A 14,479-nucleotide genomic window follows, 5' to 3' on the forward strand; every position below is an offset into this window, starting at 1 on the left:
CCTGTGTGTCTCTGTGTTGCCCTGCGACAGACTGGCGACCTGTCCAGGGTGTACCCCGCCTCTCGCCCGAAACATTGGCTGGAGATGGGCACCAGCACCCCTCCCGACCCCACTGAGGGAAAAAGGGTGCAAGAAAATGGATGGATGGACATTAAATGACTCTTTAAACTACCTGTCACTAAAATGGTTACCTCAAATCCAGCTTTTCTAATGTTTGACCATTTGAAATCTCAAGGCTTTTATTTTGAAGGGACCCCTGGCTTCTAAAACCAGTGAGGCCATTGGGTTTGCATGAATGGAAGCTGTGCTGCCAGTTGCTGCAACATTCCACTTCTCACCCTCCAAGGCATCTGTCCAATCAGAGAGCTGGAAATTCCTAAAATAACTACTGAAAGAGTTAAAGGAATTAAGCACTAATATGTTAGAAATCTGCCAATTTCTGTTGAAAGCACAGCATGTAAATAATAAATTATCACACAATTTACATGTAATAAATATCAGTGCTGGTGGATAAGGAGTAATGGGCACCCAAATTGAAATCTGCCAAAAACAAGGCCATAGAAAGCTTTGGGCTGACTTTGGACGGGACTGGCTTAACAGTAATTGTTCTTTTTTTATTATTATTCTGTATTTTTTTATGATCATTTAAATAGAACATTTACCGTTAAAAAAGGCACAACATTTTTTAAAAGCATATTTCCTTTCTTTCCAGACATATTAAAACAAACATATCGACTCATAAAACAGGAAGTTGTAATCCTGTACATTTATACAGAAGTTTTCAGAACCATTTCGGCTTGTAGCGGGTCATCATAGCGGGTCTCCTCCTCCTGATGACCCGCTCTCAACCCAGCTGCTTCAATTAACCAGCAGCTAAAATCCACCTGCTACTGACTGAACAGTTTTCTGCCTCCATGGACGCAATGGAGAAAGCTGTTGTCCTCAAAGGTAAGGTCCATGTTTCTGAAAGCGGCCTCATTTCCATCTGATTAGCCCAAAGGTTTAATTCCAAACGTTTCTCCCTTTCTAGACGTCAAAAGTTTTGAGTACTCTCCGTCGGAGTTGGACAGGGCCTTTTTCGGGGAGCAGAGTTTCCTGTCCGCTTCGTCTCTGGACCAACTGTCCACGTCGAAGCCTTCTAACGCGGATGGCTTTGACGGCAGGTCGTCCATCCTGGCGTCCCTCTGCTTGTCGTCGGATGCCATTTCTCCTTCCGTGGGGTTTCCACCCTGCGGTTTCAACATGAAGGAGGCGGACTGCTCCATCTCCATCTCTCCGCAGGGGAAGTTCTCTACCCCCCGCGTGCTTTCCAAAGAGCCCCGAAACTCCGTCTGTTTCGACCAGTCCCACGCGTTTCTCTCGGCTTCACAGGTCTCCTTGGATGTCTCCGTGATCAAGTCGGAAAGCAACAGCCCCAGGTTCTTCGTAGAGTCCGGCACTCGGGAGCAAACGTGGAGCCCCAAACCCCAGCTGCCTGAAGTTTGCCCTGACCAGGAGGCCAACAGAGACGGTAGCTGACTGTGGAGGAAACGTTTGTGGAAGGAAAACCAGACTTTGACTCTCAATCAGGGTCAAATTACAGAATTTTTATAAAGTGTAGTCTAATAAAGTAAACACATTTGTTTCCATTAAATAAAATGCAGTGTGAAATAACATTTGTTTACAGTCTTGGTCTCCATGTAGTTTTTATATTGAAACCATGAGGAAAAAGTCTTGACGTGATTGTGGTTCTGATCAGAGTGGAGTGAATTGGGTCTCTGGGTCGAAGTCATGTTCCTGTAAAAAGTAAAACATTTGCTTTAGTGAAGGCTCCCACAGCAGTCGCCATACATCATGGTGTCTGGTCTTGAAAGGCATTTGTCAGGGAAAGCAATATTTGCAGGGCACCAGCCCTAAACTTAACCATCTCACCTGGTTAAGTTTCTTGAATTCTACCACCTGGAAGAAAATGTGTTCCAGGATGTGCTTGGCGTCCCTGTGCTCTTTATCCAGCTTCGGTGTCACACCCAGAATTTCACCACATTTGCGTACATAAAACTCAAGGTCATCATCTGTGCCTTTTAAAAAAAAAAAAAAGTTTAACGGATGAGACAATTTAAATCTTTCACTCTTAAAGCTTTGCTTTACAAAATCTGCATATCCAGTCCATCATTGCATGTTAAATGTTTACAAGTAGGTCACCAAAATGAGCTTTAAGTAAAACGTTTCCTGTTTATAATCTGGTCAGTAAGCAGATAAATTTGCACACAGGTGGAAAACTGCAGTGTGATTAAGGAGATCACACAATTTAACTACTAATGCAGATTAGACGATCACTGAAGAAATGGTTGAAAAGACATATCTACTGGCTCTATGTAGCATCAAACTTACTGCATGAATGTTAAGTTTACACATCCATATTTGGAATGTGCCCTGCATTTGCATTGAACCATCCTGATGTGTTTTTGGTTTGTCTCTAGCAGCTCTGAACACATCCAGATGGAACATTTTCCCCTCTTTTATTCTAAAAATTAAAAGGTCAAGTCAGATCCTGCTACAGAAGCAGTTTCCCTCTATTTGAGACCATCCACCTTCTCTGGATGATCCTGCCACCACAATATGTTACTGCTCATTCATGTTTTCATCACAAACGCAGTAAAAAGCTTAATTTCAGACTCTGACCAGAACAGCACCTTCCAAATGTTGTCCTCCATGATGCCCATAAATTCACACCCTTCAATGCTCTTTTACCAATCAATACATCAACAAAATTTGACTTTTTGACTAAAACTAAGATGGCAAACTACAAATTTGACAACTTATGGCTTTCAACAACTTAGTAATTTAAATTTTCCTGATTCGTAGTTTCCTTTTCAATTTAGAGGGACAATTATGTATTGATAGGTTTGTAGTTGTACTAGAAAAAAAAGTGAAATTAATGTCACTAAATGTGAAATGATGTAAGGGGTAATTATTTTTTGCAAAGCCCTGTCTGACGTTTTGGTAATGAACTTAATTTGCAAGCTACCAACTCAATAGAAAGTTAGCCAGATATTGGTGATTCTAATCTCCTTACATTTATTGGTAAGTTGGGCGAGTCGTACTTTCTCAGAGGAGAACGTTTCATCGAGATCAAACAGGTCCAGCATGGGAGGAGGCAACTCACTTAACGCAGGTGGAAAGACCTTCCAAGGATAAAATAGCATCCATCAGTGTTACAATCTGTTTCCTGATCAATGAATGCTGAATCCACAGACTCACAGCAGGCTGAAGCTGAGGCAGCGGCGTCTCAAACTGTGGAGTGATGAGCTGAAGCGGCTCGTGTTTCACATTGAGCTGCTTAAAGGAACTGCAAACACATTGTTTTAGCTATGAGAGACAGAAAAAAAACCAGGCGTGTGATGAACACTCGCTCCATATACCTTATGACTTCTGGTAAACTGTGGGGCGACAAATTGAACAAAGACATATCAAAGAGGGAGGTGAAGTCCCGCGGGTTCTCGTCTCCCTCCTGTAAACACACTCGCAGCTGTTCCGATAAGCGGCCCGTGTCTGGCAGCATTGTGTAGTCTGTAATCTAGGCGACACAACAACAGGAAGTGAGCTAACGGCGATCGCTGGTGGTGATCTTTTAATACGGTCCAGTCTGCACACCTCGGGATCCTCTGCATCGATCTGATTCAGCTGAATGTTTTCTGACATGAGCCACTGAAGCACAACGTCCTGCAATGAAATGAGGTAAACAGTTTGATTTCTGTTTTTGCATGTTGCTCAAAATGTTCTAAAAAAGAAGCTAAAAAAAACCCCATAAATTTCAAAGGTATACAGTTGCTGAAATTATGTAACTGATTAGGTTTAAAAGCCCATAAAGCTACTTTTAGTGTTTTCTCCACAGATACTTTCATGAGATCATAGATAAATATAAGTCAACAAGAAAATACGGTTAAACGTAAGCAGTGAAAAATCATGCTTTTTATGTAACTGGTGTCCCGGAGAAGTTTGTTTCCTTCTAGGTTTCTTTTTTAAGAGTAATGTTTGTGTTTTGGGGCTCTGATTACTGTCATATACCAGAAAATAAGCTGCAATTATTTTATTATTTTTATCGTTGTATCAATATATACCAACACATTTTGTGGTACCATTGGAAAACACACCCCTTTAAAACATTGAGCTGATCTTCACCCATTTGTTATCAATCATTTTACCAAAAGTTCTTCAAACGTTTGGACTCACCATTATTTTACTGTTCTCTTCCCTGTCTGTGTACTGATCACAGAACATGTGGCAGGAACCCAAAACGGCCAGTTTGCCAGACTCCTGTGTGAAACAAAATACTAATTATACTAATTATATTTACAGGTGGTTATTGTCATGAGGTTTGGGGGTAAAATATGTAGAAAGTATGAAATTAACGGGCCTTTCCGTGGTAGAAGGCCAGGACAGGCCTGTTGAGCGGGAAGCAGACGGAGCCGGTTGACAGAACAGCCACAGCAGGTTTAATCACGCTCAGTGTGGCTCCAAAAGGGTACACAAATGTCAGAGCCCTGCAGAAACCCACACAGGTCAACTCAACTTCAGACCACAGCAACCATACCAACCAAAGCAACCAGCTTTGGAAAGCAGAGTTGCTTACTGTGTGTTGTTTCCAATAGCTTCATCCTCGATCACCCCGGTTACCACTTTGCCGGCAGCTCGACTGATTTCTCTTTAAAAAAAAAACAAGAAAAAACAAGAAAAAGAAAAAAAGGAGAATGATAAAACTTCTGCAAATTAAACAGTGCATTTCCATAACGAAGACCAGAAGGTGACAGCTGACCTGTTCAACACGCCGTTGGACACCAGGGCCTCCTTGGGGTGAAAGTATTTGTAGTACACATTCCGAACTACAGCATCTATTGCAGTGAAAGGAGAGAGAGAAAGATTGGTGCCGACTCAGACCGGCGAATCTGGGGTCTGCGTCAGACTGCTGTACGCACCACTGTTGACCATTATTCCAAACTCCTCCAGGAGGAAATTGATGTTTGTGTCATATTTCATTTCTCCTCCCTCTCCAAGCATGACCAGCATGTTTCCTCCTCCATCCAGGTAGTGCTTCAGCACCTCCAGCTGTGGAAAAAAATACGGGATAAGTTTGCACCAAACGATCTTCATTCCTCCTGAAGTTTTTGTGTAACATTCCGCTGCTGTGAAATGTCTTAATGCATATCACCTCTGATGCTGTGAACTTCTCCCTTGGGCCGGCAGTTATCCACAGCTTCACACCCTTCAGCTTCTCTACAGACAGTTCTTCCTTTATACTGCGAGGGATGAAGATGAGCTACTCAGTAAGGAGGATAAAATCTAAAGTCATGACACATAGTTTTAACTTCTTAAATTGGCTTGTATGTAGCCAGTATGGAGGGTAAAGTGTGACTATGTTTAGATAAAAAAAATCATTTATCTAAGTTTAGACTAAGTTTAGATAAAAAATAATTAGCCTAGTTTTAATATAGTTTTATTTTATTTTATTAATCTACAGGTTACTGTATTTGAGTCAGTGTTTCTTTTTTCTTTTTTACTGTTTTCATGGTTATTGAGCCATTTTTAATAATGTTTTATTCTTTGTGTGTTGATCCAAATTGTTATTTTTGTCAAGAAATCTGACTCCCCTCACTGTAACCAAATCTATCTGATGGTCTAAATAAAATGTATTTACTGATTGTCCTTTGAAGGAAAACTTTTATCTCAAAATATATGTAATTATTTCACTGTGTATTTGTTTATTTATTTTATGGCTTTTGTGGCAGCGCTATTGTCACGAAATAATTTAAATAATTCAAACCCAGAGTACAGTGTAAATATAATCTCAATAAGTTAAAATGCCACTGAAAAGTTCACAATATTTAGATGCACTTACCAACCTCCCTACACACGAATGGATTTTGTTTCACAATCCTCTCAAGGCTGGAGATATTCAAGTTTCTTGTGCATAATTTTCTACCACTATCTTTCCCTTTCACTCAACTTTCTACTTCCATGCAGCTCTCTGTGAACACCAGATTTATTTAGCAATGACCTTTGGCAGCTTACTCTCATTGTGGAGGATGTCAGTGATAGTCTTCTGGACAATTAAGTCAGTTTTCCCCCTGATTGTACAGGCCAAAACATTGATGTAATGTTATATTTCGGTATTATAAATAATAATGCTTTTATATGACATTCAAATGTACTAGGGTTTTCATTAGCTGTAAGACATGCAACTAATGAAAATATATACAACATATTATATGTATTATGCAGACCTATATAGAAGTTTCAAGTTTTGAACTGAACTTCCGTTTGATGGTATTCTAATTTATTGACACGCACCTTTACTTCTGTACTAATATGTCTAACTTAAACACGCTGACCGCAGTGGGGTTACTCTTACCTCTGGATCTTCCACTGCGCTCTGAGTCTCTTCTGCATGTACTTGTAGCCATTGTTGATGCCAAACAGCTCTCTTTTAGAAGCATTAAAGATTATGAAGCTCTGTTGTTCTTTCTCCATCGTTATTAATGTGCAAACTTAAGACTTCGGGTTGTGTTTGCTTCCATATACCTAAAAAAACAATATAAACTGAATATTAAACAAAGTCTCGTGCCTTCAGTAGACTACCACGTAGCGTAGAAAGCTAGCGGTAATGTTAGCACGGCTGTTTCACTGCACTTCATAGAGCGACAAAAAACAATTAAGCCAGCATTGTTTCACACATATCACAGAAACCGTTTCTAAGACTTACCTTTTTTTTTTTAAATATACATGTTTGCAGTCCGCAGCTGAAAGAACAAAGCTCATAAACTGAGAAGCTAACGTTAGCTGCTGTCAGTATCTACCGCTAACGGGGTTGAAACACGTTAGTGTGATCAGTTTTCCGGATATGTGATTAAAAACAGAGTATAGAAAGGAGATAAAAAATACTTACTTCCTTTCAAAAGAATATTATTTTGTTATAGAATGTTATTTAGCGTTAACTAAATATCTTAAAGCTCTCCTTGAAGCGATGCATCATGGGAAGAATTGGTAACTAAGGGCGCGAACTACATAGCAACCGAGTGGCGTAGCTACGTGTCAAAACAAAAGCTTCCTCTAAGATTTTCTTAATTCCTTTTGTGGAATTGGCTTATTATAAAATTGTAGGTACTATATTTTATTAATATTTACATATTTAATTAAATTACAAGCAGGGATAGAGGAGGGAAAGATGACCGAGTCATCATACTTTTTACATTTAATTTCCCCATGGGATCAATAGTATTTTTGAATTTGAATTACTCCTAGAGTGATATTGAAAGTTTTCTCTTACTTTTCCATAGAAATCTCCAAAACACTTTCAACAACTTTTGGAGATTCTGCAAGGAAGGAAAATGTTGGCAGTAGATATTTACATAAGCTGTATAAAAGGGTTGCACAGTGGCACTAATAATAGACCCCATGTTTTAAATTATTTTCATGTATTTTGCATATGTGGGTTATTTCCTGGTACACTGGCTTCCTCCCACAGTACAAACATGGCCGAGTTTTAATTTTATGAAATAAAAAATAAAAATTCTTTCTTGCGCATTAATCTCTACCAGTTCCATGTGAAGAGATATAGAAAAGTCATGCTCAGTTTTTTATGCATCCCTTTGCATTTTAGTAAAACAGGGTGATTGTTCTTCAATCAGCCTGTTGATTGAACTGCTTGTTCCTCACAGGTTTTAAATGCATAAACATTTTATCACAAGTTACACGTTTATTGTTACAGTGCAGAATTCTCTTAATTTTTTCACATTCAAGCTAAATACAAAGAACATTTTGACATTAGTGCAACAATTGAAACAAGAGTGACTTCTGTGATACCCCTGTGAGGAAAATTATACATTAAAAACAAGTTACCATGCTTTGTGTTTCATGTTATCAAGGCACCACAGGTCAAAGATGTTGCAACATAAATCAACAAAAGGAGTTAACATTGCATATTGACTTTTACATTTTATATCATTGCATGAATGTTTCAAAGAAATACAGAAAAGCTTAAAGCCACTCTAGGTTTTTCCATCTTTGGGAATGTGTTAATAAATAAAAACAAATTTATAAAATTGAGATATTTCAAGCTGATAGACAATGTCAAACTCTACAGTCATAATAAACGGTACATCTGTTTGCATCCGCAGGGTTTTTCAGATATCATCACATCTTTATTAGGTTCTAACATGGCTTATATTTTAGCCTCCAGTGCACAAACATATCCCACTCATTCATAAAACTGAAAAAAATTGTATTCAAGTCCTGACATGTAAAATCCTAGAAGTTAGAAAGATTGTACTCACCCCCCCAAATGCATAATTTTAACTTATGATATTTGAACATTTTAAAAGCAATCCTTCCATAAAACACTTAAAACAGCAGATGTCACTCATAATTATAGCAATTATGTAAAAAAAAAAAAAAAAAAAAAAGAACTGCTATAGCTTGCTGTTCTCTGGGACAGGTTTGACTCTGAGGACCCCTTCCTGAGAACACGAGGCAGCCAGGACCCCATCTCTTCTCCACAGCCGGCCCTGAGCCAGTCCTCTGCTGCTTCCTGCAGGAATAAACAACCACACACCAAAAACGAACACAAATGTTAGGCTCAAACTGGAAATGGAGAAAAATTTAGGAAAAAGGACAAATCTGAGGTATCGTATCGGCCGATATCGACCTGATACAGAAAAACAGCTGAATTGACTTAAAACGCTTCTTTGTTTAAACACAGACATAAATGTAGTGAATTACAAATCTATTTGAAAACTCTGCACCAGTACAGCACACATAGATACACCAATGGCTTTACAACCTGTAAAATGACATGTAAAAACAACTATTTTATTAAGTCAGCGCAATGTAGAGTACAATTAATGTAGAAACTGAAACAACAGGTTGGCTACATTGGTCAAACATGTAAAAACAAATTGCAACAAACCTTCTTTCAAATGGTTCAGAAAATGCAATTAGGAATTCTAAATATGATGTAAAATAAATAAAGCATGACATCACTCAAAATTAGACTGAATAGATCTGCCCTAATGCATAGGGCACATTGCCACCGATACCATATCTAGAATTTTTCAATATTGGCAACAATTTAGATATTAATATCAGATTGGTGCATCTCTAGGCATTAACTGGCTAGAGTGAGACTTGAAAATGGACACACCCCAAAATGTAAGGCTGAGCAATCTGTGTCCTTAGTTTAAGTATGATTACATGCAAAGAGCCTTTAAGAGCATTTTAATGAACCCCAAATTGAAGGTTCAGGTAGTACAACAGGTACTTCTGTTGTCATGGTTGGTACGTCAACTCAGGGAAAATTAGAGCAGTGAGAATTTATAACGATTTAAATAAGTCACTTGGAGAAACCTCTAACACAGTGGTGTCCAAAGTCTGCTGGCATATATTGCATGTTTTATTTCTCTCCATGATTTAACACACCTGGATCCAATGATGGCTCATCAGAAGGACTAAGAAGAACACTGACATTCTGAGAAGGTTGTTACTACCACCAGGGGGAGAACTAAAGTATGCAGGGTGTTTCGCCCTCCAGGTTCCGGCCTCTCCAGGACCCACTTTAGACACCACTGCTCTAAGAGGTCCTTGTTCCACCACTTCAAATGAGTGAGTCATTCATTAATCGAGCAGAACTCAGAATGGGGCCAACACTTATTTCGTATTTTGCTGTTCATCTTCACCATTGTTGTCCAGAACAAAGTGAGGCAGGTATGTGGGGACAGCGGGGTTACAGGAGGAGGTACTGACCTGCCCAGGGGCTGTCACACTCGTACAGCATCCACTCGTCGCTACGGAAGGTGCTGTGGAACCACATGGCGTGGTCCAGGGAGGCGGTGAAGCGGGCCTTGTATTTGGGGTACGGCAGCAATACCGTCCCCAGGAGGGCAAAGTCTGACACATAGGCAGCCACACAGCAGTGCAACTTCATGTTTCCTTCACCTGCATAGGAACAAAAGCCATCTGCATCCACAGAACTCGTTCAATTATGTTTTTGTTTTTTTTTTTTGCCGTTATGGGTTGTTCAGATATTACCGATATGTCCTCGCGCTCTGGCCCAGAACAGCCTCCGCGGTTGTCCTGAAACATGGCGGTAAAACTGTGCTGGGCTGACGGGCTTCACCTCGATGGGAACCTCTGTAGCCAGGAGTTTGTTCAGGCCTTGTTTTGCACTCTCTGTCAGGTCTGGTTTACTGTGAGGCGAGCAGATCCTCAGATCACATTCAGAGCAGAATGAAGACAAGAGTTTGTTGTGCAGCCAGATGGAGCAGTGAGTTCTCATCTGTCCTTTTTCTACAATTTCATTCACTTTTATAGGGGTGAGGCATTGCATGTTTGGACAAATCTCTTTGGTTTTTTATGCTGTGCAACGTTTTCTTTTTTTTTTTTTTACTTTCAGATAGCTGTTGTGATGCACAACAATGGAAACAAGGTGCTTTTTCTCACAACCAGTAGCCAATTGGCATCTCAAAAGATCAAATGATACCTGAACTCTGATCCCAGATCAGAGGAGGAGGTGGCTTCAGGGATGAGGAGGTCCAGAGAGAGGGAGGAAATTCAGACCGTCTTAAATTCAAAACGTTTTAGCTATTCCCTCAACTAGGTCTGTCAAGATAACATATTTTGCTTGATGATAAATTGTTCCAGTAATTATTACGATACGCAATAATATTGTTGTTTTGAATCCATTTTCAAGTAATATATTTATACTAGTGTAATGATACACTCTCGGAGACCAAGAAACTTTAATTGTGTCAGTAAAACTTTAGCACAGGAAGTGGAAGACATTTTAAATATCCAAGACAAACAACCAAAAACAACAGAAATCAAATCCACGCACACACAAAAATAAAATGGATTAAGAAGTCTCTGTAAACAAACTTATCCTTCAAAAAATATCAGTGGAATCAAAACTGTTGATTTTGTTTTAATTTATCATGAGATTAATTGATTGCTTACCTCCAACATTGATTTTTATTATCTGACACAAAAACACTACTGTAAAAATATTACTGCTATAATATTCACTAGCAAATTTCACACAGGTGGGACAGAGTGCATCACCACCATGTAATTCTTTCACCTCATCAAAAACCTCATGTCCACCACAAAATACAGAGAGCAGAACATCTGACTGGTGACCTGCCAACCAGGCTCACATCTCCACCACAGAGAGCCGTACCTGAGGTAACGCTGGATGATCTCCTCAACGGTGGGCAGGTCTTCAGGCTGAGGGACCACCGGCATGGGGAACTGGTGCTGCAGCGGGCTCGGCTGCAGCAGCTGGAAGGACGCCTGGCAGATCAGGATGGGTTGTCCGTGCTGGATGGCCTTCACAGAGCGCACAGTGAAACTGCGCCCATCTCTAGTGCGGTCCACCTGGTACAGAACCGGTACCTTAGGGTCACCTGGAAGAAAAGAAAAGAAAACAAACACAAACAATGATTCAACTCTTCAAACTTTTGCTTGGCTCCAGATGTTAAATAACCCGAGTCTTACCTGCTCGCACAAAGTAACAATGGAGCGAGTGGGCATAGAGATCGTCACTGACCGATTTGGCAGCAGCCACCAAAGCCTGGCCAATGATCTGACCGCCAAATAAGCGCTGTGTGCTTGGCACCCAGTGGTGCGTTCCCCTGGGGGAGAAAGAGATGGGACTGAAATAAAATACCCTTATCAGATCCAGCTGCTCGTAATAAAACATAAAGCTGCCTGCAAGCAGGTTTAGTAGCTTCTAGCTGTTCCTAGAGATGAACTGATGGAGTTTGGCGGATGACCATTTTGATCTCCAGTTCATAGCAAAATAAAATATAAAACTAAATGTTAAAAAATTAACAGTTTTTATAAATATTGTTTTCCAGTAAGGGTGCAATGACAAAAAGGCTCCAATTTCCATAACGTCGTGATCGGCCAATACTTACACGTGAAACCAATGTAAAGTGGACAACTTAGCAAGTTTGTTGCCAAGTTGTGACAAAAAGTTGTCACAACTTAGCAACACAAATAAAGTTATGCGTTTAGTGACAAAAAACAATTGTATTGGCCAAATTTGAAATCGTAAGGTTAGGCTTTTTAAAGATTGGTGATCGGCCAGAAAACTGCAATCGGTGCACTTCTTTTTTACAGCCTTTCTGACATTAGCAGCCATTTTTAATTCATATTGGAAGCAGAAGCTACATCTCACTTTTTTGACAGAGAAAGTGTGATCTCTAGATTTTTAAGAATATAGAGATCACACTTTCAACTCTATAACTTATTAGAGTAGACAGTATGTTGAATCAGACTGCTTGGGTGCAATATTTTTTCATCTTCTTATTTATTACTGAAAATAAGCCCTCAACCTTAACTCAGAACTTTCCGAAAGACTTCTCACATTTTCAATACCAGGAGGCTTCAGAGCAGGTTGAAACCCTTAAAATGATAAAAGTGTGTTCAGCTGTCTCCTGGAGTCCATCTCTCACTTGGACCTAATGTCCGGGGCCCTTAAATCCTTAAAATTAAGGATTTAAATTTAAGGTCCTTAAATCCAGGCCTCAAGGACCGGGGTCCTGCAGCTTTTAGATTCGCCTCTGCTTTAAAACACCTGTGTCAAATAGTCAGGTCATTAGCAGGACTCTGTAACTCAGCCACTTGATTGACTTGTGTTGGCCCAGACACATCTAAAAACGATGTGAAAGATTGGATTTTTGATTTTCTCATCAATATAAAAACAGGCCAGTTTTAGTTAGGAGATGATCTCAGTGCAAATCTAAATGTTTGTTTTATATTACAATTATTACAGGAACTGTAGTCAACATGACTATACAATTTGTTATAGTCTATTATAAAGCATTTTTCCCAGTGGTTTATAGATAATGCTTTTTTTTTTCTTTTACAAATTTTTTTTTTTTTAAAAAAAGTCACTGAAATTGTTTTATCCATGTTAAACTTGGAAAAACCAGTCACAATAAGCTTGCAGCTGTTTGCATGTGATTCAATCATTTTTTAAAATGAGTCGCGATCATGTGTATTTTTCAACCCATTTATTTACGTTTGCAGCGATTTATTCAGGCATCATGACAGTCGCCTACCCGAGACGGTTTTTTGGCATTGAATACCTCCCTAAAAACACAGCAGTGAAACTGTTTATCCTTTCAAAAGCCCCAGTTAACTAAAAGCAAGTGAACTAGAAGCAACGTTAACTTGAAGCAAGTGAACTAATTTCTAAATGTTGTAGAAGTGACGAACTGAATGAAGCTACTTGCCTGTAGAGGTCAATGTCCAGCTGCTCCAGGTTTAAAACACTGGTAACCAGGACGCTTCGGAGGTCCTGCGGGTACCGAGCTCCAGAACTTTCCGAGCTGTCATCCTCAGCTGAATTATGTGACTCTATTATATCAATTAACCGGTTAACTGCATCACTCTCGCTCACTTTCCCTTCTGCCATTTTCTTCAGCACTTCCTCTTATTTGCTTTAGGCTCGGTGCCAATCAGATATATTGCTCTTTATCGCCTCCCAGTGGTGAAGTGAGTTCCTTCATTCTATTTTCAAGCTTTCCAATGCATACGTATATTTGTAGATTACATATGAAATATTAATAGTTATTGAACTAAAAAAAAACAAGCAGGTAATTATATTTGTAAAAAATGTATATTCCCTCAATGTTTTCACATTTCAAGTACAGCCTAAACTTCAACGTATTTAGAATTTTATGAAATCTAACAGAAAGTTGTGCATAATTGCGATGCAGTGGGGAATTCTGCATGTTTCAAAAGTATTTTTTGAAAACATGCATTCAAGTCTTAGTTATATACACTATATTTGGCAAAGTTATGCTCACCTATCCTAAATAGGACTCAGGTGTTCCAATCACTTCTATGGCCATGGGTGTGTAAAATGAAGAACCTAAGCATGCAGACTGTTTTTACAAACATTTGTGAAAGACTGGGTTGTTCTCAGGCGCTCAGTGAATTCCAGAGTGGAACTGTGATGGGATATCACCTGCGCAACAAATCCAGTCGTGAATTTTCCTCACTCCTAAATATTCCACAGTCAACTGTCAGCTGTATTATACGAAAATGGAAGTGTTTGGGAACAACAGCAACTCAGCCATGAAGTGGTAGGCCACGTAAACAGACAAAGCGAGGTCAGCAGACAGTGAAGCACATAGTGCGAAGAGATCGTCAACTTTCTGCAGACTGAATCACTACAGGCCTCCAAACTTCATATGGGCTTCAGATTAGCTCAGTAACAGTGTGCAGAAACTTCATGGAATGGGTTTCCATGGTGACCACCTGCATCCAAGCCACACTTCACCAAGTGCAATGCAAAGCGTTGGATGCAGTGGTTTAAAGCACTCCACCACTGGATTCTAGAGCAATGGAGGTGCCTTCTCTGGAGTGACGTATCGTGCTTCTCCATCTGGCAATCTGATGGATGAGTCTGGGTTTGGTGGTTGCCAGGACAATGGTACTT

General features: G+C 39.7%; 2 protein-coding genes across 7 annotated transcripts; both read right to left on the reverse strand.

Moving 5' to 3' along the window:
* Positions 1-1,565: 1,565 nt before the first annotated feature.
* Positions 1,566-7,039, reverse strand: ift52 (intraflagellar transport 52 homolog (Chlamydomonas)). 6 transcript variants are annotated; one of them, XM_008410190.2, is made up of 15 exons: positions 6,923-7,038; positions 6,744-6,776; positions 6,389-6,560; positions 5,189-5,276; positions 4,956-5,085; positions 4,796-4,871; positions 4,613-4,684; positions 4,397-4,523; positions 4,213-4,296; positions 3,634-3,702; positions 3,402-3,556; positions 3,241-3,328; positions 3,056-3,164; positions 1,912-2,057; positions 1,566-1,776 (listed from the first exon to the last, which is right to left on the reverse strand). In XM_008410190.2, exons 3-15 carry the CDS (start codon positions 6,505-6,507, stop codon positions 1,735-1,737), a joined length of 1,305 nt encoding a protein of 434 aa, XP_008408412.1. In that variant the 5' UTR covers positions 6,508-6,560; positions 6,744-6,776; positions 6,923-7,038; the 3' UTR covers positions 1,566-1,734. The 6 variants fall into 6 exon arrangements, with proteins under 6 accessions (XP_008408412.1, XP_008408409.1, XP_017160504.1 ...); XM_008410187.2 differs by having other exon boundaries at positions 6,389-6,559; positions 6,743-6,835; XM_017305015.1 differs by having other exon boundaries at positions 6,389-6,558; positions 6,740-7,039.
* A 673-nt stretch (positions 7,040-7,712) lies between these two features.
* acot8 (acyl-CoA thioesterase 8) lies at positions 7,713-13,938 on the reverse strand. Its single transcript, XM_008410202.2, has 6 exons — positions 13,269-13,938; positions 11,524-11,660; positions 11,207-11,432; positions 10,060-10,217; positions 9,775-9,966; positions 7,713-8,563 (listed from the first exon to the last, which is right to left on the reverse strand). Exons 1-6 carry the CDS (start codon positions 13,448-13,450, stop codon positions 8,445-8,447), a joined length of 1,014 nt encoding a protein of 337 aa, XP_008408424.1. The 5' UTR covers positions 13,451-13,938; the 3' UTR covers positions 7,713-8,444.
* Positions 13,939-14,479: the final 541 nt, after the last annotated feature.

Source organism: Poecilia reticulata, linkage group LG5 (assembly GCF_000633615.1).
Source record: "Poecilia reticulata strain Guanapo linkage group LG5, Guppy_female_1.0+MT, whole genome shotgun sequence".
Taxonomy (NCBI): Eukaryota; Metazoa; Chordata; class Actinopteri; order Cyprinodontiformes; family Poeciliidae; genus Poecilia; species Poecilia reticulata.